At 39.0% G+C, this 24,251-nt stretch overlaps 2 protein-coding genes across 3 annotated transcripts in view; one reads left to right on the top strand and one right to left on the bottom strand.

Annotated features, from left to right (window-relative positions):
* The window catches only part of smyd1b (SET and MYND domain containing 1b), a 36,005-nt gene extending 17,712 nt beyond the window's left edge, over window positions 1-18,293 (top strand). Inside the window, exons 5-9 of one of the 2 annotated variants that reach the window (XM_087263736.1) lie at window positions 3,640-3,835; window positions 12,513-12,605; window positions 13,987-14,150; window positions 14,443-14,611; window positions 17,856-18,293. In XM_087263736.1, the coding sequence (XP_087119862.1) occupies window positions 3,640-3,835; window positions 12,513-12,605; window positions 13,987-14,150; window positions 14,443-14,611; window positions 17,856-18,011 (778 nt within the window). In that variant the 3' untranslated portion in view covers window positions 18,012-18,293. 2 annotated transcript variants of the gene reach the window in all.
* A 1,941-nt stretch (window positions 18,294-20,234) lies between these two features.
* fabp1b.2 (fatty acid binding protein 1b, liver, tandem duplicate 2) lies at window positions 20,235-23,766 on the bottom strand. The gene is made up of 4 exons (XM_087264211.1): window positions 23,632-23,766; window positions 21,405-21,574; window positions 20,503-20,595; window positions 20,235-20,415 (listed from the first exon to the last, which is right to left on the bottom strand). The coding sequence occupies exons 1-4, from the start codon at window positions 23,696-23,698 to the stop codon at window positions 20,359-20,361; spliced, it is 387 nt and encodes a 128-aa protein (XP_087120337.1). The 5' UTR covers window positions 23,699-23,766; the 3' UTR covers window positions 20,235-20,358.
* Between the last annotated feature and the right edge of the window lie 485 nt (window positions 23,767-24,251).

The raw sequence follows: 24,251 nt of genomic DNA, 5'->3' as shown, positions 1-24,251 counted from the left end.
TTTCTATCATATTTTAAAAGATTAATTGTTTTATATTTGTATTCTTTTTATTTTCTATTTTAATATTCAGTTTAATTTAATCTTGTTTAATTTTATATTTTATGCAAGTCATTTGAAGTGAATAAATGAGAACAGAAATGAATTCACTATTTAACCACAGTAGAATCAAGCTTGTCAAGCTCCATTCCTTTACCCCATAGGGAAATCCATTTTTAACCATAAATGATATTCAACAGATAACAAACCAAAATGTGATTTGTTAATCCAATAAATCTTCAAGCAAGACGTTATAAAATCCCCAAACCATAAATGGAGCAGCGCTATATATAACAGAAAGCGGTCAGTCTTGAGGTGTTTTGCTGTATATTTGTGTATTTCACACCTAATATCAGATTTTCACACTTCAGTTTCGACAGCTGCCACCACTAATGCTCTTTAATATGCAAATGTATGAGTTTACAACGTTTGACAGGTTTTCTCATAGTTTTGTCTGTGTCTTTGTGTTTCTGTTTGCCGTCAGATCAAGTGTATAGCTGTGTTCCTCAACTGGTTTGTGCATTAAACACACATATATTACTGTATATGTGAAACTGCAGACGTTTACGCTGCAAAAAATACTAATTTTCTTTGGGTTTTTGTCTTATTTCTAGTCCAAATGTCTAACAATTCTTAAATCAAGAAGCATTTTATAGACAAGCAAAAAATATAGTTTTGTTTTCAGTAATAATACGCCCAAATTAAGTGAGTTTTTCCATTAAAACAAGCAAAATAATCTGCCATTAGGGTATGGTAATGATCTAACATCAAAAGGAAAAACAAGATTGCTCACCCCATTGGCAGATTGTTTCAACCCAGGCTCATTATGGATATGTACCCAGGTCTACATTTCTGAGAACAGCAAAATACGAGACCTTGGGTACGTCAGCTCGCAGTTTTTATTTTTGCAAATCCAACAGAGGCTGCAGTGCAACAGAGGCTTTTTGATGATCCCAAATCCCTCTCACGCATCCTTATCTCACATAAATGTGGCACATTTTACACTTCAGCTGACCGGGCCGGCTTGCTGTTGACCGAATGACTCACCCAGCCCCTTTCCTAAACCCAACCCATAGTGTTTTCAAAGGCAATCTAGTAAAAAAAAGCAGCTGTGTGATTTCACAACGTGTTCAACCTGTTGTTTATTTCTGAATTTATTTACTTATTTTTTTGGTTTTGTTTTGCCTGGTTTTTGGAACTGTTTTTCACCGGACTCGAACCCCGTCATCGTAGTCAACTCCGCGGACACACACGGCGCAAGGTTATAATAGTTTTGGATTTTTCATTAGTTTTATTTTTTATTTCGTTACGAATTTTTGTTTTCCTTGTAAGCCTCTCTGGGTCGTGTTTAATTCTGTGACCGTTCTGCTGTCATGTCCACTCGTTGTTTTTGTTGCGGGAGCAACAGGGAGGAAGACCGGCTTGTTCTGGCCAACGGCAGCAGGATTAGAGACTCTGAGGTGCTGTATGGGTTAAACACCTGCAGTACGAAGTAAATAGATTCACTTCTAAACGACTTACAGTATGGATCCAATACATTTACACAGATGAAAACAAAGGAGGTTTTTGCTATAATTAAAGTTCAGTTAGTTTTGTATGAACCTAATACAGTTTCTAGTTTTTCAAAAACTCTTGTTTTTATTTTTACATCAGTTATCGAAAATGATTTTCAATTCTAGTTTTCATTTTTTGTTTGTTTTTGTTACCTATAATAACCTTGATGCGGCGAGCAACTGGGCAAACTGGTAACACCGATAAAGCCGTCCATTCAGAGATAAGTGGTCAGCTGGTCGCGATAAAATGAACAGAAGCCGTCAGCAGCATCATACAACTTTGTAGCATTTGTTTTAAAGACGAAATTCAGGCAGACGTACCTCTGGGTACATAATTTGTGCTCCCCAGAAATGTAGACATGGGTATTCAATTCAATTCAGCTTTATTTGTATAGCGCTTTTACAATGTAGATTGTGTCAAAGCAGCTTCACATAAATGGTCATAGTAACTGGATCAGGGTGGTTCAGTTTTTAGTGTTTAAGTTCAGTTCAGTGGGGTTTGAAGTCATTACTGAGAGTTCAAACACTGAAGAGCAAATTCATCGATGCGTAGCTCTACCAATTCCTGAACCATCCAAGCCAGAGGCGACAGCGGAGAGGGAAAAAAAACTTCACCTGAAAGGAGAGTGAAGAAAAAAAACTCTTGAGAGAACCAGACTCAAGGCACAACCATTTTAATTTATCCGCTGGCCAAAAGTCTTGTGCAGAGCTGCAGTCTCAGCAGTGGAGGCTGGAAGATGGCCTCAGCGAAGACTCGTCTGTTTCTGGAGCATCACTGGAATCAGTCTCACACTCTCCACTCCTCCATGACCAGCTCAGGATATGGCCTGGTCCCGGATATGGAATCCTTGGGATCATCTCGTCGTTGGTCTTGGATCCAATCAGTGAATCCGCATAATCTGAGGGTCTCGGGATGAGTATCCCCAGGTGAAAATGGAGAATAAAGAGAATAATTAGCGTAGCTGCTGTTCATAGTGTATATAAGCAAGATGTAAAAACTTGTGTGGAAACCCGCTAGGTGATGCATTGAGTGTGTGCTTTACTAAACAGATAGGTCTTTAATCTAGTGTTGAACTAAGAGAGTGTGTCTGAGCCTCGGATGTTATCAGGAAGAACATTTCTGAGTTTAGGAGCCATAAAGGAGAAGGCTCGACCTCCTTTAGATGACTTTGCTATTCTAGGTACCACCAGAAGCCCTGAGTTTTGAGATCTTAAAGAGCGGGTTGGATTGTAGCGAGACAGAAGGTTGGTTAGATAAACAGGAGCTCGATTATTTAGAGCTTTATAGGTGAGGAGTAATATTTTAAAGTCAATATGAAACTCAACAGGCAGCCAGTGTAAGGAGGAGAACATTGGGGTGATATGATCCACAATGAGTCTGTGTTGGATTATTGAGCTTATCTCAAGGAAAAACTTTTCTTCTTGTCCAGAAAATGCTTCTTGATTTCAGGATGATTTTTAGAGATTTGAACTACAAACAAGATTAAATCTTGTAAAAAGAATGAAATTTTTTTTCCCAAATGATGTTGAACAGATTCAGGAGTTCTTCACAGTATTTCCTATAATATTTTTTCTTCTGGAGAAAGTCTTATTTGTTTTATTTCGGCTAGAATAAAAGCAGTTTTTAATTGTTTTAAAGTCATTTTAAGGTCAATATTATTCGCCCCTTCAGCAATATTAGTGTTGGATTGTCTCCAGAACAAACCACTGTTATACAATGACTTGCCTAATTACCCTAACTTTACCCTAATTACCCTAGTGAAGCCTTTACATATCTCTTTAAGCTGAACACTAGTGTCTTGAAGAATATCTAGTCTAATATGATGTGCTGTCATCATGACAAAGAGAAAATAAATCAGTTATTGGAGATGAGTTATTAAACTATTATGATTAGAAATGTGTTGAACAAAAATATACTCTTTGTTATACAGAAATTACAGGGGGGCTAATAATTCTGACTTTATGTATTTTAGATATCTGGACTAGCTACAGGACATAACCTCCATGTGAAATGCATTATTCTGCAGTGTAATGTCTGTTTGTGGTGCAGGATTGAGCTGCGTGCTCTGGGAAAGATCAGTGCGGGTGAAGAAGTGACGGTGGCGTATGTGGATTATCTGAACGTGTCTGCAGACCGCCAGCGTTTGCTGAAACAGCAGTATTTCTTTGACTGCACATGCAAACACTGCACAGAGAAAATCAAAGATGACCTGAAGATGGCCGGAGCTGAGGTGGATGGAGTCAAGGTGAGCATTAGAGATACATATGGGCTTTCATTAGTGTGGAAGCTTGTTTTCAAACACAGAATAATATATAATAATGATGATAATACTATTGTTAATAATAATAATGATGATGATAATACTGACAATAATAATAATAATCAAATAAAATAATAATAATGGTAACAATAATAATAATAATAATGTATGATAATGATAATAGTGATGATGATTATAATAATTACAAAAATAATCATATTCATATATAAAAAATAATAATAATAATGATAATAATAAGAAGGGCGACGCAGTGGTGCAGTAGCCTCACAGCAAGAAGGTCGCTGGGTCTCTGGTTCGAATCTCGGCTCAGTTGGCCTTTCTGTGTGGAGTTTGCATGTTCTCCCTGCCTTCGCGTGGGTTTCCTCCGGGTGCTCCGGTTTCCCTCACAGTCCAAAGACATGCGGTACAGGTGAATTGGGTAGGCTAAATTGTCCGTAGTGTATGAGTGTAAATGAGTGTGTGTGTGTGGCTGTTTCCCTAAGATGGGTTGGGGCTGGAAGGGCATCCGCTGCGTAGAAGTGTGCTGGATGAGTTGGCGGTTCATTCTGCTGTGGCGACCCCGGATTAATAAAGGGACTAAGCCGACAAGAAAATGAATTAATAAAAATAAGTATAATGATAATAATGATTATGATAATATTAATAGTATTGATGATGATGATAATAATAATAATATAATAACAATAATCATACATAAAATAATAATAGTAACAATAATAACAATAGTAATAATAAAAATAATGATGATGATGATGATGAAAATAATAATAATAATAATAATAATAATAATCATTATCATCATCATCTTAATCGTATATATAAAATAATAATAATGGTAATGAAAAAGATAATAATAAGTATAATGGTGATGATGATGATGATAATTATGATGATAATATTAATGACAATAATATTATTATAATGATGATGATGATGATGATGATGATAACAATTGTAATAATGATAATAATAATAATAATAATAACTGTAATAATATTATGATGATGATAATAATTATAATAATGATAATATAATAATAATAATAATAACAATAATAATAATAATAATAATAATAATAATAATAATGGTAATGATAATTATAAGTAGAATGATACTAAAATATTAATAATAATATTAATAGTAATGATCATAATGGTAATAATAATCAAATAAGATAATAATGGTAACAATAATAATATTAATAATAATGTATGATAACGATAATAGTAATGATGATGATGATGTAATAAATATAATAATGATAACAGTAATAATAATAATCATAATCATATATAAAAATAATAATGGTAATGATAAAGATAATAAGTATAATGATGATTATGATAATAATAATAATAATAATAATAATACAAATAATAATAACAATAATAATGTATGATAATAATGATGATTATGATGATTATAATAATAATAATCATATATAAAAATAATAATAGTAATGATAAAGATAATAAGTATAATGATGATGATGATGATAATGATGATATTAACAATAATAATATTATTAATGATGATGATTATGATGATGATAATTATAATAATGATGATACTAATAATAATAATAATAGTAATAACAATAATAATGTATGATAATGATGATAATAATAATAATATATAAAAATAAGAATTGTAATGATATTGATAGTAAGTATAATAATGATAATAATGTTAATAATAATAATAGTATTAATATTAATGATAATAATATTAATAGTAATGATAATAATGATTATAATAATCATAGTCACATATTGTGTATAATAATAATAATAATAATAAAATAATAATAAAATAATAATAATGGTACTTATAATAACAAAAAAACAAATATATATATATATATATATATATATATATATATATATATATATATATGCATTTGTTATTATTATTTAAAATACATCTCCTTTTGAAAATGTATATTTTTTTTCCATTTCTCAGTGAATATAGGCAATATATGTTGGTGCATTTAAACAAAAGAGTTTTATTAAATAGTTATATTCATTAAAATAAGAGAATGGTCACAGAGCATGAATAAAATGATATTACATTTCAGTTCAAATGAGTTATTGAAAATATACATTGTCTATATTTTTCTTGATTTTATTGTTTATTAAAATTTTATTTATTAATTTGCAAATCAATCTTTTCCTCAAAATTATGATGTCGCAATTATGTTTTATCAAAGTTTATTTGTTACATTAAATTGTTCATAAATGTACAGTTCATGCACATCCATGTCACAAATACTTTTAAAATCCCGGTCCTGAATTTTAAAGGGTCATAAAATCCTAAAACAAAATTTTTGAAATAATGACAGATATGTACAGTTGAACTCAGGATTATATAATTATATTTCCCCCCCCAATTTCTGTTTAACGGAGAGCAGATTTTTTTAAACATATTTCTAAACATGATAGTTTTATTAACTCATTTCTAATAACTAATTTATTTTCTCTCTGTCATGATGACAGTAAATAATATTAGACTAGATATTCTTCAAGACACTTCTATACAGCTTAAAGTGAAGAAAGGCGTCACTAGGTTAATTAGGTTAACTAGGCAGTTTAGGGTAATAAGGCAAGTTATTGTATAATGATGGTTTGTCCTGTAGACTATCGGAAAAATATAGCTTAAAGGGGCTAATAATATTGACCTCAAAATGGTGTTTAAAAAATTTATTCTTGCCAAAATAAAACAAATAAGACTTTCTCCAGAAGAAAAAATATTATCAGACATACTGTGAAAATTTCCTGAATCTAAATAATTTGAGGAATATTTAAAAAAGAAAAACCATTTAAAGGGGGGCTAATAATTCTGACTTCAACTGTATGTGTAGCACGTTGATTAAAAACACCATTAGGACACCTACTGTTCACTATTGAGTGAAAGCTGGTAATTATCTCATTCAAAATATTTTCAGCAAATATTTGTTCTTCCAGTTTAAGTAGACATTTTAAAGCAGATAGTAAAGAGATATTATACCCAAACATGAGCATTCGGTGATCACTCACACTGTGGAAACTTAAACAAATTACTTTGTCTTGTTACAATTAAAAGAATTAAGTCTGACAAACTTAATTTATAACAGTTTACATTAATAAATTAAGTTAGTTATTTAAGGTTTAACAGGCTAAGTTATTTATTGCATGTATAAGTATTGTTTACTATCAATAATGTGCAATACTTGTATTTGCCACAAAACATTAATGTATTATTTTATACCGTATTAAAAAGGGAAGGGGATTATTTGTACTTTAATAAAAGTACTTTTTTACTAATATTATTATTATTATATTTACAATATTATATTGAATGATTGTACCGTATGCACTGTTCCATTCTTGTTTTCTAAAATAAATGACTAAAGCCTAAAACACCTAAAATAACTAACTTAATTTATTACTGAAAACTGTTATAAATTAAGTTTGTCAAGCTTAATTCGTTTAATTGTAACAAGTCAAACTAATTTGTTTAAGTTTTCACTTTTTACAGTGCACTATTATTTCTCTTCTGTAAAGCACAGTTCTGTAGGATGTACTCTATAATGAACAAATCAGTGCTAGAAAATCTAAAGACACTGCAGAAAGTGCATTGGAAGCAGTGCTATGAACGTGAATAGCTGTTAAATATAGCAGATCTTGTGTGCATTAGTGCCATAGATGAGATGAAGAGACCCATATTACTGACCGTGATCATCACAAGAGTCCCAGAGAACAACAGCGCTCTTCATCCACTCAAAGACTCCTTCAGAAAGTCACAAATTCCTTCTCAGATCATTCGATTGTTCTGAGGATTAGTTCAAGCAGGCGGTTCACTTCACTTTAAAGGGTTAGTTCCCTCCAAAATTAGCATCTGGTTAGTAATCACTGTCCTTCATGTCATTCAAAACCCCATAAGATGAACTCAAACTCTGGTTACACCTCAAGTGAGGTCAAAATTCACTAACACAATAACACTACTAGCTTAATAAACTACTAATCAGCTGTTTATTCATAGCTATTGTGGTAGAAGTTAGGTTTAGGATTAGAGATGCAGGTAAAAATCGTATGTTATAACTGTTATTGTATAGTTCATATCTTAATAACATCCAGACGTTAATCGTTTAATGATTAGGATTAGGTTAATGACCTAAAGTGTTGCTCAAATTAAGATTTGGTAACACTTTAGTTCATTAATAATTCACACTATTTACTACTGCATTATTACATGTCCATTTTTTAAGAAGCCACAGCCATCTCACCCTGCAGCCCAACAGCTGTCACTCACTGAGGCTAAGCAGGGCTGAGCCTGGTCAGTAGCTGGATGGGAGACCACATGGGAACACTAGGTTGCTGTTGGAAGTGGTGTTAGAGAGGCCAGCAGGGGGTGCTCAACCTGTGTGAGTCCTAATACCCTAGTATAGAGCTGTAATCGGGCCATAAAAATTTGGCCCAATAGGACCCGAGCCCTACAGAATTTAGCCCAAACCCGACAGGTACATTTTGATTGACAGCTTTATAAAGCCCAAACCCGTTTATAGCCTGACATTATTCAAATGTGCACATGGGCACAGCTCTTTTGTTTATACGTGTTTTAACATCATTTATTAGTAACAAACATAGACTATAGGCCGCTTGGAAGTTGGAACAAAGAAATAAAACAAGTCCTGTAACATCGTAACATCTCAGCACTTTAAATAGGCCTGGGTACATACTCTAAAGGCTGATTTATACTTCTGCGTCAAACGCTGGCATATGCTACGGCATACGGATAGCCTTTCGCCGTGGCCGTCGGCATCACTGACGTGCACCTCTCAAAAAATGTAACTACACGTCGCAACAACGCCTAGCGCAAGCTCTGTGATTGGTCGGCTTGGTATCGCTGACGAGTCTGGGCGGGACCGAGAGCCGCGCGAATGGCGCGAGCGATTGTTTACAAGTGTGGAGTCCCGTGAAGGAGCTCCGGATGGAAAGTTTTGTTTTGTGTTTACCTCATAGTTAAAGTTGTTGCACATCCGCCGGTTCCTGCCTCAAAATGAGCGAGTTTGAGCCACTTGTACATCCCGGAAGTGTTCAGGGAAAGCAAAACAGAAGCGAAGAAACTCGACACAGAGACACATTTACACCTCACTGCCAACTAGCGTTTCGGAAGTGTTAATGCAGACCAACAGAGACAGCAGCAGAAGTATAAATGCACAGCCACGCGTGTTGCATGCGCCGAGGGTTACGCCGGTCACTTGACGCAGAAGTATAAACCAGGCTTTAGCCTTTAAATTGGTCAACACATCAATAAAAGTAAGTCTTTCCTAACAAATTAAATTAAATGATAAATCATAACAGCTATTTGGCAATAACGAAATTAAGATAAAGGCAACGCTGGTAGGCGATCACAAATTGAGGAGCGGGGAAGGAAGGCGGTGTGGAGCGACAACGTAGGGAAGCATTCACAAACTGAGGCGCTATCACAAACCGAAAGAGCGTCAAGTCTAGCCAGAAGTCATTCATTTTCAATGAGAACCAGTGGCGAGGAACAGTGCGGCGCATCTTCTCCTTTGTGGGCGTCGAGGAGAGTTGAAATCAAGTCAACTTTATGGTATGAGCTATGACCGGGCTATGACGCGGTTTGGCGGCAAGCAATCAGAATGAAGACGTCCACCGCTTGAGAGGAGTTCAGAGAACACAGACCTGTGAACTTTGGTTCCGACCACAGTTGTTCCCAAGAGTTTGATTATTGTGGTTGCTGGATTTTCAATTATTGAAAATCGCGACGTGGGGCCCCCTAATCACGCGGGGCCCCCCCGTAGTGCATGCCCTGCAGGCCCGTCTGCTACGCCACTGCACAAAGATCAGTCGATTGCTTGTTTGTGTTTGCACTCGGTAAACATCAGTGAAGTGCGGTGAACTGATGACCTTCTCTGCCAATCACAGTCATTACTGTTGAGCGTTGGTGAATACTATGGGTTAGCAGGAAATTGATGTTTTTTTATTTCAGTACTGAAATTCAGTATCATGACAGCTCTAATATAGTGAAGGAATCAGTTCGTTAATTTGAGCTTGATAAGTGTGGTTTACTCATAAACTAATTTCAAGAGGATCACGTGCTTATGATCAACACAGCTGGCTCCTCATTAGCTCCGTAATCTGCCCTATTAGATGATTACCGAAGCATTATAAATGACCAGAGTGTTTCACTCCAGTTATCTTAGTCTTGAAGCTTCCCCCCTTCCACCCCTACTTCCCCCCTTTTTTCCTATAGGGCGACACGGTGGCCCATTGGCTAGCACTGTTGCCTCACAGCAAGAACACCGCTGGTCCAACCTCCTGGTCTGTGTTTCTGTGCGGAGTTTACATGTTCTCCAGTGTTCGCGTGGGTTTCCATCCTGGGGAATGAGACTGGGTGTTCCCCAGTTTCCATCCCACCGTCCAAAAACATAAACCATAGCTAATTGACTGAACAAAATAATCACCCAAGACAACCTTAGTTTACACTTCTCACGGCGACAAGCAGGGGAGTTCTCGAGACCTACTTGAGCTCGAACTCCCCTCTTGCCCTTCTAACGGGAGGGAGCCCCGGGCTCGAGGATATTACGAGCTCAGGGCTCTCTCCTGCGACAGCATGTCAAATACGCTTTATTGATTATCAGCTAAGTGTGAACTCTTGAAATGGCATCTAAAACGTGTGTTTGGGAAAGAAAACGTTAGCTAACTAGTGCCATTTCCTTTAAATTAGGTCAAAATGAGGTTCAGTATCCTTTTTTATTTTCACTATCCTCTCAGAACGGACCTCCGGGTCACTTGGAAGTAGGGTTGGGTAGAAAAACTCCAATGCACATGCGCTTGTTACAGAAAGTTCACACATTCACACACACACACACATAGACACACACAAGTGGCAATCTCTCTTAAAGGGCCATGAAAGCCCCTCGTTTCAGCAGGGTGTTTTCACACCTCTACTTTGGAAAAAGTCAGAAAAGTGGGCGTGTCCAGCTCTGTTTAGGGGGGAGTGTCGGAGGAACTAAAGTGGGATGGTTGTGGGAGTGTCTATTTGGGCATGCGCGAGTTTCAGAGTCAAAACACACACACACACACTCAGGGGAGAAAGGGACTGTGTTTACATGGACATCTATAGTCGAATTATTTGCCAAATTATTAAATGTTGGACTTTAACTGCAGTTTGGCTCTTTCATTCAGAGAATTCGTTTATGTCCCTCGTGACAAATGAGAAATTTGATTCGAGGATCTGCTGAAAGCGTGTATTTATCATGCAATGTTTGATACCGCACGGCGAATGAGAGAAAAAAACCCTCAGCATTTCCCAGAAACTTAGATGCACACGGCAGGTAGTGTCAGAAAGCCGCGTGTATTCCGGTCACAAAATGCGGTGAAAATCCTACACGAGGTTAAAGTTTGGTTGTGGTGCTAACATGTTTACACTCGGTGCAATAGTTAACTTAGTTCGATACGAACAAACTGAATAAACAAAGAGCACTGATCGCTCACTTACCAAATCTGTAGAGACAGGACAATCACCAGCAACTAGAGCCGCGTCTTTATTAAGAGGAGACTACAAGCGAATCCGGATCTCAGCGTTTGCAGATGAGAACAGCTCTCAGGTAAACAATAATCCTCCTTAGACACGTAAGTTATTGTTGTCGAGTGTCACGTACACTGTTAATCCACACGTGACTCCAGCTGCGCTCTCACAGAGAGAAAATGAAAACAAAACTTCACTGCAGCAAACTATAAAAGCAACACTTCACGCTTGTTTTGCCAACACAACGTGGCGTCTCTGTCGTCTAAACACTGTGACAGTAATGAATATTAATGAAGTTGCACAATAGAGCGCGCTGATTGGTTTGAACCAAGCTTTACTCATGCATTAATGCAGCACACTGTAAGATGTAATAAGACACACTCTGGCACAGGCGTCCAGTCTGCACGCTGGAATACAGGCTATTATCTCATGACCGTGACGCAGCTTCAAAAATTTGTTTCAAACCGGAAGTACGAATTTGCTTGAAATAACGCAAAAACAACCAATTTACACTTTCTAGTGAAATATAGGCGTCCTAATAGTGTTTTAGCAGTGTGCGACACATATACCACTGTCAACAGCTCAACACATGTGTTCTGGTGTTTCGTGACCCTTTAAAGGAGCCGCACCCCATTTTTACTCGTTACAGACACTTGTCAGATTTTATTATAGAGAGCAGGCAGGAGGTTGACTGACTGTTTACACAAAAAGCGTGTGCTTTTACGGGCGTGACGTGGTGCCGATCCGCGAATCGCAGCACATTATGACGATGACCAATCAGAGTCACTTGAGGGCGGGCCTTTCAGAGGAACTAGGAAATATACGAGTCGTTTTCTGAGTAGCTGTACATAATCAAAGTGAGATTTAGGAAAAAATAACGCGACTTCCTTCAAGTGAAGCATGAGCACACATAGCTTTGCATCTTATAAACACAACCAAGCCTTAAAATTGCATTGTGGACCAGCCCTTTAACAGCCAGATTTGGACAATTTCATCTGCATGTTCTCCCCGGGGGCCGTTTGTGGGTCTTCTGTCTGTCATGTCATGTGAGGATGATGTTAATCACGATCATGTGATCTAATCTGCTGTTTATTGTGTTGTGAAGGTGCCGGAAGAGCAGGTGAAGGAGGTCACAGAGTTCAGCAGACAGAAGCTGGAGAAGATGGAGAAGGCCAGGATAGAGGCCAACTATAATGAAGTGTGTGTGTGTGTGTGTGTGTGTGTGTGCAAGTGTTAACTGTGTGCTGAGCTTACTATGAGTGTGCGTGTGTTCACAATTTGTGTGCACGCACGTTCACTGTGGGTGTGTTCACTCTGTAACTGTGTGTTCACACTGTGTGTTTGTGTGTGTTCTCTCTGTGTTTACTCTCAGTGGACTCACTGTGTATGGCTTACTCTGTGTGTGTGTTCGTGTGTGTTCACTGTGTGTGTTCACAATGTGTGTGTGCACATTCACTGTGTGTGTGTGTGTGTGTGTGTGTGTGCAAGTGTTAACTGTGTGCTGAGCTGACTATGAGTGTGCGTGTGTTCACAATTTGTGTGCACGCACGTTCACTGTGGGTGTGTTCACTCTGTAACTGTGTGTTCACACTGTGTGTTTGTGTGTGTTCTCTCTCTGTGTTTACTCTCAGTGGGCTCACTGTGTATGGCTTACTCTGTGTGTGTGTTCGTGTGTGTTCACTGTGTGTTTACAATGTGTGTGTGCACATTCACTGTTTGTGTGTATGTGTGTGTGTGTGTGTGTGTGTGTTCACTGTGTATGTTCACAATGTGTCTCACTGTGTGTGTGTGTGTGTGTGTGTGTGTGTGTGTGTGTGTGTGGTCACAATGTGTGTGCACACGTTCACTCGGTGTGTTCACAATGTGCGTGGGCACATTGACTGTGTGTGTGTGTGTGTGTGTGTGTGTGTGTTCACTGTGTGTGTTCACAATGTGTGTGTGTACGTTCACTGTGTGTGTGTGTGTGTTTGTGTGTTCACTGTGTGTGTTCACAATGTGTGTGTGCATGTTCACTGTGTGTGTGTGTGTGTGTGTTCACAATGTGTGTGGGCAAGTTTACTATGTGTGTGTTCACTGTGTGTGTTCATAATGTGTGTGTGCGCACATTTAATGTGTGTGTGTTAGTGTGTTCAGTGTGTGTTTACTTGCTGTGTGTTTGCTGTGTGTTTACTCTGTGTGTGTTTACTCTGTGTACAATGTGTGTTTGTGTTCAATCTCTGTTTACTCTGTTTGTATTTGTTCACTCTGTGTGTGTCTGTGTGTTCACTGTATTTGCGTGTGTTAACTCTGAGTGTGTATTTTCTGTGTGTGCGCGCGTTTTCTGTGTTCGCAATGTATATTTGTGTGTGTGTGTGTGTGTGTGTGTGTGTGTGTGTGTTCACTCTGTGTTTTTCCACTGTGTGTGTGTACAAAATGTGTGTGCGCACGTTTACTGTGTGGGCGTGTTCGCTCTGTGTGTGTGTGTTCACTATTTGTGTGTGTGTGTGTGTGTGTGTAAGCACGTAAACGTGTCCATTCTGTGTGTTTAGTCTATTTGTGTTTGGTTTCACTCTGTGTTTGTGTGTGTGTGTGTTGGATAGGTGGTGAAGATCTGCCGTGAGTGTGTGGAGAAACAGGAGAATGTTCTGGCCGACACACACATCTATTATCTGCGTGTGTGTTGTACCCTCAGTGAGGTGCTGTCCTACCTGCAGTTCTTCGATGAGGCGTCCGAGTATGCCCGCAAGATGGTGGACGGATACCTGTGAGACACACACACAACACACACACAAACACACAAACACACACACACACACACACACACAACCACACACAGACACACACAGACACACAAACACACAGAGAGAGCCATGGTCAGTACCCACACACATAAACTCATATGTGTGTGTGTGTGTGTGTGTGTGTGTGTGTGTGTGTGTGTGTGTGTGTGTGTGTGTGTGTGTGTGTGTGTGTGTGTGTTTGTGTGTGTGTGTGTGTGTGTGTGTGTGTGTGTGTGTGTGTGTGTGTGTGTGTGTGTGTGTGTGTGTGTGTGACAGGAAGCTGTATCACCCTAATAACGCTCAGCTGGGGATGGCCACGATGCGCGCGGGTGTCACACACTGGCAGGCCGGCTTCATCGACGTGGCACATGGGATGATCTGCAAAGCCTTCGCCATCCTGATGATCACACACGGACCCACACACCCCATCACTAAAGACCTGGAGGTGACGCGCGCACACACACACACACCCACACACAGACCCACACACACACAGACCCACACACCCCATCACTAAAGACCTGGAGGTGACGCGCACACACACACACACACACACACACACACACACACACACACACACACACACACACACACACAGACCCACACACACACACACACAGACCCACACACAGACCCCCACACACACAGACCCACACACCCCATCACTAAAGACCTGGAGGTGATGCACACACACACACACACACACACACACAATCTCTGAAGACCTGCAGGTGACACACACAGACACAGCCCATTACTAAAGACCTGGAGGTGACACACACACACACACACAAACAAATACAAACACCGTCGTGTATTGTCCATAGTGTATGTGTGTGAATGAGTGTGTATGGATGTTTCCCAGTGATGGGTTGCAGCTGGAAGGGCATCCGCTGCGTAAAACATATGCTGGATAAGTTGGCGGTTCATTCCGCTGTGGCGACCCCAGATTAATAAAGGGACTAAGTCGAAAAGAAAATGAATGAATGAAATAACAGGGTAAGAACGTGGTAAGATCTGAAAACCTGGTGAAAATCAGCCTGCTTAAGGGCTTTTCTTTATCTGGTTTGCCTCTTAAAACACTATTGGTTGGGTTTAGGGAAGAAGGTGGGAAGTTCAGTCAGTCAGTCAGCCGACAGTGGCCTCTGGTGGATTTAAGTGAGAACTTAAAAAGCATAGACGGCGCCGCCTGATGGATTCACAAAAACAAAAACTTAAAAAAAAAAAAAAAAAAAGCGTAGCTCCTGGGACGTATTTGACGCTGTCAGCAGGTGAGAATGGCAATTGCGAGAGAAATTTGAGATCTAAAAAAAAAGTGTACACAGCGGCCCGGGTGGATTCGCAAAAACGAAGACTGTAAAAAAAGCGGACCTCCTGCAACGTATTTGATGCTGTCAGCAGGTGAGATTGGCAATTGCGAGAGAAATTAGAGATCTGTTAAACCAATACGCAGCGGCCTCTGGTGAATTCGCAAAAATGAAGACTGTAAAAAAAACGGACCTCATGAGACATATTTGATGCTGATAGCAGGCGAGAATGGTAATTACGAGAGAAATTAGAGATCTGTAAAAGCGAACACAATGGCCTCTGGTGGATTTGCAAAAATGAAGACTGTAAAAAAACGTACCTCCTGCAACGTAATTGACGCTCACGGTAGGCGAGAATGGTGATTCTAGAAAAATGTGAGATCTGTAAAAGCGTACACAGCGGCCCTTTGGCGAATTCGCAAAAAAGAAGACTGTAAAAAAAAAAAAAAAAAAAGCGTACCTTCTGTGATGTATTTGACACTGTCAGCAGGTGAGAATGGTAATTGCGAGAGAAATTTGAGATCTGTAAAAGCGAACACAGCGCCCCCGGGTGGATTCGTAAAAACAAACAATTAAAAAATCGTACCTTTTGCGACGTTTTAGATGCTGTTAGCAGGCGAGATTGGCCACTGGGAGAGAAATTTGAGATCTGTAAAAGCGTACACAGCGCCCCCTGGTGAATTTGCAAAAACGAAGACTGTAAAAAAAAAAAAAGTACCTCCTGCAACGTAATTGAGGCTCTCGGTAGGCGAGAATCAGGGCCGGAGTGGGACTCATTTTTGGCCCACCTCTCAACCAACTATATTAAAATAAGGTAATTTCCATTTCAGTTTCTAATGACACTATCACGTCTTTTTTTAAAAAAACAGCTGTTTTAGAAATTCAAATGTTCAACAGCCCTAACAGTATTATACTGTATCTCAACAATAAAAATGAAAAAATAAAATAATAATAATAATAATAATAATAATAATAAACTTCCAGGTGAGATTCGAACACGGTTCGGCGGCGTCAAAACATAACGTGCTTACCACTGGTCCACAATGGCACTATTACAATAAGGAATAAAAAATAAGTATTTCTCTGTGACCCGCAAGACACAGTATTACTTTCTATTGATGGCATAATCTTTCTCTCCCCTTTTTAGATATCTGATCAAGTCATTTCAGATTCAGATTTATTAATGTTGTGAATCATCTGATTAGCAGGTGTATTATTCATTAATATTAATTATTCAAATTCTTATATTCACTTAGGTGCCGCTGTTTGGGGTCGAATAATAGTTAAGGTTACATCATCATTAACGTTAGTTAACCTGCAGGCTGCATTTTGCTCACGGGGCTGCGAGAAAATAAATAAGAAGAGCGGCGCTTCGGCAAAATAATGGATACAAAGAGTGAAGCTATGGTCAAATAAATAAATAGATGAAAAAAATGCGACTGCTGAGAGTAGGGACACCGGCCCTCGCGGCCAAAAAACAGACCGGCCCACAGGGAATTCTCCCGGTCCTCCCGATTAGCCAATCCGGGCCTGACAAGAATGGTAATTGCGAGAAAAATTTGAGATCTGTAAAAGCGTACACCGCGGCCTCTGGCGAATTCGCAAAAAAGAAGACTGTAAAAAAAAAAAAAAAAAAAACGTACCTCCTGTGATGTATTTGACACTGTCAGCAGGTGAGAATAGTAATTGCTAGAGAAATTTGAGATCTGTAAAAGCGAACACAGCGCCCCCGAGCGGATTCGTAAAAACAAACAATTAAAAAATCGTACCTCTTGCGACGTTTTAGACGCTGTTAGCAAGCAAGATTGGCAATTGCGAGAGAAATTTGAGATCTGTAAAAACGTACACAGCGCCCAAGGGTGGATTCACAAAAACAAAGACTATACAAAAAAAGCGCACCTCCTGCAACGTATTTGACGCTCTCAGTAGGTGACATTGGCATTTGCGAGAGAAATTTGAGATCTGTAAAAGCGTACACAGCGCCCCCGGGTGGATTTGCAAAAACGAAGACTGTAAGAAAAAACGTACCTCCTGCGACGTATTTGACGCTTTCCAGAAATGTGTACAGTGGTATTAATAATGAGCCTGGGTTGTTTTTATCCGCTGCACAGCATTTATTGTCTTAAATTGTGCCTCGCTAGATTCTTTATATACACTAAAAAATAGCTAAATTCAAATAATCATATTTTTAAATGAGTTTTGTTTTTTATGCAATTTTTTTAGAATGTGACTTTTATCGACTGTTTAAGCATTAGATGAGCGTATCAGCACGCATTCAGTCATGTTACGAAAATGCATGCACATTTTTCTAAATTGCCGAAATCAACACTGATGTCTCTGTAAGCTGCGCTCGAGTATAAACGTGTGTTTTTCCTCCATCAGGCCATGCGCATGCAGACGGAGATGGAGCTGCGCATGTTCCAGCAGAACGAATACGTTTATCACTCGATGCGCGAAGCGGCGCTCAAAAACCAGCCAATGAGGATGATGGCGGAGCCAACCAATGAGGGCATCAAGAACCTGTTCCGCAGGAAGTGACATCACACAACTTCCTGTCCACAGTGACAGACACGCTCAGGTCAACGCTACACACACACATAGTTACGTGTTTATTATTAGACACTTCTGTTATTCATTTACAAACGGCTATTTTATATTATATTATATTATATTATATTATATTATATTATATTATATTATATTATATCTGCCGTTTTCAGGATTGATGAATGTGTTTTAGGTTTTTTGTAGCTTGTTTTTGAGTGTTGTTTTTATTTTCTTTTTCTTTTTTTGTAATTAAAGATTTATGAATTTAAAATATTCCGTTTTGTGTTTTTTCTTTTCCTTTTCATTGTTTTATCTGCACATTTCTGTTGCTCTTTTGGTGCAATAATGGGTTAATTTGATGTGTTGATGTATCTACAATAAGGACGAGGCAGTGGCGCAGTAGGTAGTGCTGTCGCCTCACAGCAAGAAGGTTGCTGTTTTGAACCTCGGCTCAGTTGGCGTTTCTGTGTGGAGTTTGCATGTTCTCCCTGCCTTCGCGTGGGTTTCCACCGGGTGCTCCGGTTTCCCCCACAGTCCAAACACATGCGGTACAGGTGAATTGGGTAGGCTAAATTGTCCGTTGTGTATGAGTGTGTGTGTGTGTGTGTGTGTGTGAATGTGTGTGTAGATGTTTCCCAGAGATGGGTTGCGGCTGGAAGGGCATCCGGTGCGTAAAAACTTGCTGGATAAGTTGGCGGTTCATTCCGCTGTGGCGACCCCGGATTAATAAAGGGACTAAGCCGACAAGAAAATGAATGAATGAATGAATCTACAATATATAATCAAATTTATATTAATAATAGTAATTATACATTTATAGTAATTATATATATATATATTTATATTAGTAATTAATAATAGTTTTTTTGTTATTTTTGTACTTCAAGTTAAACTGATGGTCAGTTGGTGTTTCTGTGTGGAGTTTGCATGTTCTCCCCATGTTGTTGTGGGTTTCCTTCGGGAGCTCCGGCTTCCCTCACAGTCCAAACACATGCACTATAGGGGAATTGATGAACTAAAATGGCCGTAGTCTATGAGTGTCTATGTGAATGAGTGTGTATGGGTGTTTCCCAGTACTGGGTTGCAGCTGAAAGGGCATCCACTGTGCAAAACATATGCTGGAATAGTTGGCGGTTCATTCCGCTGTGGCAACTCCTAATGAATATAGGGACTAATCTGAAGGAAAATGAATGATTAATGAATGAATAAAGTCAAACTGATTGAAAATTTGAAATATGCCTTGACAACTAGCCAAAAAATAAATGTTTTTATTTTTTTTTACATTTAAATTTAGCCTAAAGCGAGTTTTCTCTTTGCTTAAATTAATTAAGTTGTATTTTTAATTGTAATGCACTGATATTTTACTTCTTAGACTGATCACTCTTTAGATTTTGAGGCAGATATGCACTACCTGACAAAAGTCTTGTTGTTGATCTCAGTTGTAGCAGCAGATAATAACTGGACTTCTAGTTGATGATGTGTAAAAGTGTCAGAAGGTGGATTTCTCTGCTGAATCATCTGTTGATCTGCATCCCAATCATCACCAATACTGCAGAAGACCTACTGGAACCAGCATGGACCGAGATTCTCTCAGACATCAGTCAAGTTTGGTGAAGGAGAAATCATGGTTTGGGGTCTACATTCAGTATGGGGGCGTGCGAGAGATCTGCAGAGTGGATGATCAACATCAACAGCCTGAGGTATCAAGACATCTGTGCTGCCCATTACATTACAAACCACAGGAGAGGGAGAATTCTCCAGCAGGATAGCGCTCCTGCTCATACTTCAGCCTCCACATCAAAGCTCCTGAAAGCAGAGAGTGCTCTAGGATTGGCCAGCCCAGTCACCAGACATCAACATTATTGAGCTGATGAAGGAGGAGGCGTTGAAGATGAACACAAAGACTCTTGATGAGCTCTGGGAGTCAGTGCAGAGATGTATGGATGCAGTCCTCCAAGCTCATGATGGAGTCAGACACAATATTCATTCTGTCTCCACTGCAGCAGGACTTTATATTCTATACTGGACATTATTCCTGTTCAGTGACCAGAGCAGAGTCAGACTTTACATGTCCTAATGAAATCATTAATAATCAAGACATGATCAGATTTTTTGAGCTCAAATAAGCTCAAAATATAAATATATATGTTTATGTGTTTTATGTCATATTTTATGTTTTTGCTGTCAATTCTAGATAATAACAACAACAGCAGATGAGGGTTTTTATTTTCTTTGTAAGTTTATTTCTGTATTTTTCTCAGGAGAAATCAAGACTTCAGACTTTATCAGCATTGGTCTTCTCATTTTCTCTCTGGTGTGTGTGCGCTTTCTCCTCTGTTTACACCACACGTTTGCTGAAGCGCTTGTAGGCGATGTTGTCAGCGGTGCTCAGAGTCTGGAACACAGCATCAGCAGCACACATCAGTTTATTTATACACAAACACAATAAATACATGAAGATAAATGCTGGCGTTAGACTGACGATGAGCAGTGTGTTTTCATCCAGCAGCTCCCAGGTTAAAGTGATGTTGCCCAGCGCTGCCTTCAGCTTCTGTCCGTCTTTGTGCACCACAGTCTGAAACACAGCAGAAGTATTAGTGTTCACATTCGAGCTGCACGGTATATGTTGTCAACATATTGATATGGTTTCAGCATTGATATATTGCAATGTGATATGTGTAACCCCGCGGGTTCTACGCCACCCAACCCGCTCCGAGCTAGTATCGAACTGGCGACTTTCCGCATGGGAGTCAGGTGCTCTGCAAGGAGGCTAAAGACCATGACCTCTAGCATCTGTCGCTAGAGCACCTTTAGAGGTCAGAGGAGTGAGGTTTACCTGCACAGCACCTACTAGCTGGCCACCGTTACATATGCAATGTTGAGTCTGGATTATAATGCATCAGTTGCATGTGTTTTTGAGGCCTGTGAGTGTATGAGGATTTTAAAAGCATTCAGGCATAGGAAATTGTACTGTTTTATTGATTAAGTTATACAGCAAAGCCTTCCTGCAGGACTCCCAGAGCTAATACAGAGCCTTTGTGTTTATCTTCAATGCCTCCTCCTTCATCAGCTCAATAATGTTGATGTCTGGTGACTGGGCTGGCCAATCCTGGAGCACTCTCTGCTTTCAGGAGCTTTGATGTGGAGGCTGAAGTATGAGAAGGAGCGCTATCCTGCTGGAGAATTGTCCCTCTCCTGTGGTTTGTAATGTAATGGGCAGCACAGATGTCTTGATACCTCAGGCTGTTGATGTTGATCATCCACTCTGCAGATCTCTCCATACTGAATGAACCCCAAACCATGATTTCTCCTTCACCAAACTTGACTGATTTCTGTAATCTGGGATTAAACCCCTTATTAAAGTGATAATAGGCGCTCTTTCACCTTGACTTTGTCTCCGCTCAGCATCTGGATCTCAGTGTCCTGCCCGATGGTGAAGCTGTTGTTCAGCACTTTTCCTCCACTTCTGGTGGTCAGACAATAATCGTTTCCGTTCTCCTGGATCTCAAACTGGGTTTTCCCATCATTGGCTTTCTTGAGCAGCTCTTGATGACCTGAAACAATCCTCACATCTTTAGAAATGCAGCGCATAAAACATGTTTTAATAAAATAACATAATAATGTTCAGCAGCACGGTGGCTCAGTGGTTAGCACTGTGGCCTCACAGCAAAAACCTAAGTAAGTTTGCTCGATAAAATAAAATTAAATGAGAAAATGATCTGCCAAATCAGTCAGAAACAAATCTAGTTTTCTCTTAATAAATTCAATTAACTTAATTTGGTCATATTACAAAATGGCATTATTATTATTATTAATTATGCATTAGCAGTGGTTCTCAAAAAAAAAAAAAACACACTTTTGATTTTAATAGGCTAAAATTTTTATGTTATTTTAATTTTTCTAATGTTTGTATTCCATCATTTGAGGTTATTTTCCTCCCCATATTTCGTAAATTTTTATCCCAATGTTGACAGGTATTGTTTAATCACTTGCTTCTCTGACACACGTAGCAGATCTAGTTCCTAATTTAAATATGTAAATCCCCTTCATATATTTAAAATACAATAAAAAGTTAACGTTTACCTTTCAAAGATATACAAATAAGTCATACATGCAACATATATTTCAAAATTGAGGCGAGGCAGTGGCGCAGTAGGTAGTGCTGTCGCCTCACAGCAAGAAGGTCGCTGGTTTGAACCTCGGCTCAGTTGGCGTTTCTGTGTGGAGTTTGCATGTTCTCCCTGCCTTTGAGTGGGTTTCCTCCGGGTGCTCCGGTTTCCTCCACAGTCCAAACACATGGTGAATTGGGTAGGCTAAATTGTCCGTAGTGTGTGTGTGTGAATGTGTGTGTGGATGATTTCCAGAGATGGGTTGCGGCTGGAAGGGCATCCACTGCGTAAAAACTTGCTGGATAAGTTGGCGGTTCATTCCGCTGTGGTGACCCTGGGTTAATAAAGGGACTAAGCCGAAAAGAAAATGAATGAATGAATTTTTAAAATTGATCAAATATGTATATAACCTATATTTATGAGGCCCAAGAAACATTTGCAGGTTTTGATGAATAGGTGTGGGACCAACCTGGGCTGGCCACTATTATTATTCATGATAATACTTTACAATTGAGTACAGAAGTTTTCTTTAAACAATTTAAAAGCAGTGCCATTTTTAATTAATTTTTAAAATCACGTTTCAATTTAAACGTTGACGTTTTATTTATCTGTATTTTTTATATTGTTCAAACTATTCATTATGTTTAAAGTGGCTGACAATAATACATTTTCATAATAATAAGATTTTACCTGCCACCTTTGTGAACTGTGCAGAGCTGGAGCCGCTTATTTACGCCTAATTCATCCATTCATTTTCTTGTCGGCTTAGTCCCTTTATTAATCCGGGGTCGCCACAGTGGAATGAACCACCAACTTATCCAGCACATTTGCCCTTCCAGCCGCAACCCATCTCTAGGAAACATCCACACACTCATTCACACACACTCATACACTACAGACAATTTAGCCTACCCAATTCACCTGTACCGCATGTGTTTGGACTGTGGGGGAAACTAGAGCACCCGGAGGAAACCCATGCCAACACAGGGAGAACATGCAAACTTCATATAGAAACGCCAACTGAGTTGAGTCAAGCCGAGGTTTGAACCAGCGACCTTCTTATTGTAAGGCGACAGCACTGCCTACTGCGCCACTGCGTCGCCCACTATATATTTCAATACCAGTCATTGTGGTGGTAGTTGGAGAGACATTTTTTTCTGAGGTGGTACTTGGTGAAAAAAAGTTTGAGAACTACTGAGTTAATGCATTTACTAGCATGAACAAACAATGAACAACACATGAATTACAGTACGCATGCATTTGCATTAACATTAGTAATGAACATACAGCTGTCCATTGTTAGTTCACAGTGCATTACCTAAGTTAAAAAGCATGAATTCGGATGTTAATAATGCTTTAGTAAATATTTCACTATGATTAATAAATGCTGCACAAGTATCCTTCATTATTAGTTCCAAATACATTAACTAATGAACCCTTCTCTTAAAGCACGACTCTTATTATTCTATTGAGACTCAATTAATTTTGATTTCTGGACTCACCGATGGCCTTCATGAACTCCTCCCAACCCTCGTATTTCTCCAGCTCAAACTTCCCAGAGAACGGCATGATGATTTAGGTAAAAGCGCTATACAAATGAAGGTGAATTGAATTGAGTGATTTCTGGATCTCGCTTTAACTCAGACAGTCAAGCACACACACTTTTATACACTCAACATCAATGAGTAACAGCTATACACCAGAATGCAGGCTTCTGATTGGCCCCCTGGAGCTGAATTTGCATGTTTTAATGAGGCTCGCTCAGGCAACTCATCAACAGGCAAATTCAGCACTGCTGGAGGACTAAACAAATCAGTGTGTGTGTGTGAGAGAACGCTGTGTGTCAGGATTCTCACAACTACTGATGCCCTTTGAGCTTTTTTCGAAATACTGAGAATATTTTCATTCATTTTCTTTTCAGCTTAGTCCCTTTATTATTCTGATGTCGCCACAGCGGAATGAACCGACAACTTATCCAGCATATGTTTTACGCAGCGGACGCCCTTCCCAGTGCAACCCATCTCTGGGAAACACTCATACACTCTTATACAAACACATGGAGAACATGCAAACTCCACACATATATATTATACGATCCAGAAGGCACATATGTCTATGTGTT

The sequence above is a fragment of the Danio rerio genome, chromosome 8 (assembly GCF_052040795.2).
Source record: "Danio rerio strain M-AB ecotype USA chromosome 8, GRCz13ab, whole genome shotgun sequence".
NCBI lineage: Eukaryota > Metazoa > Chordata > Actinopteri > Cypriniformes > Danionidae > Danio > Danio rerio.
Note: the sequence above shows the minus strand (reverse complement) of the source record. Positions and strands in the feature narration are given on the sequence as shown.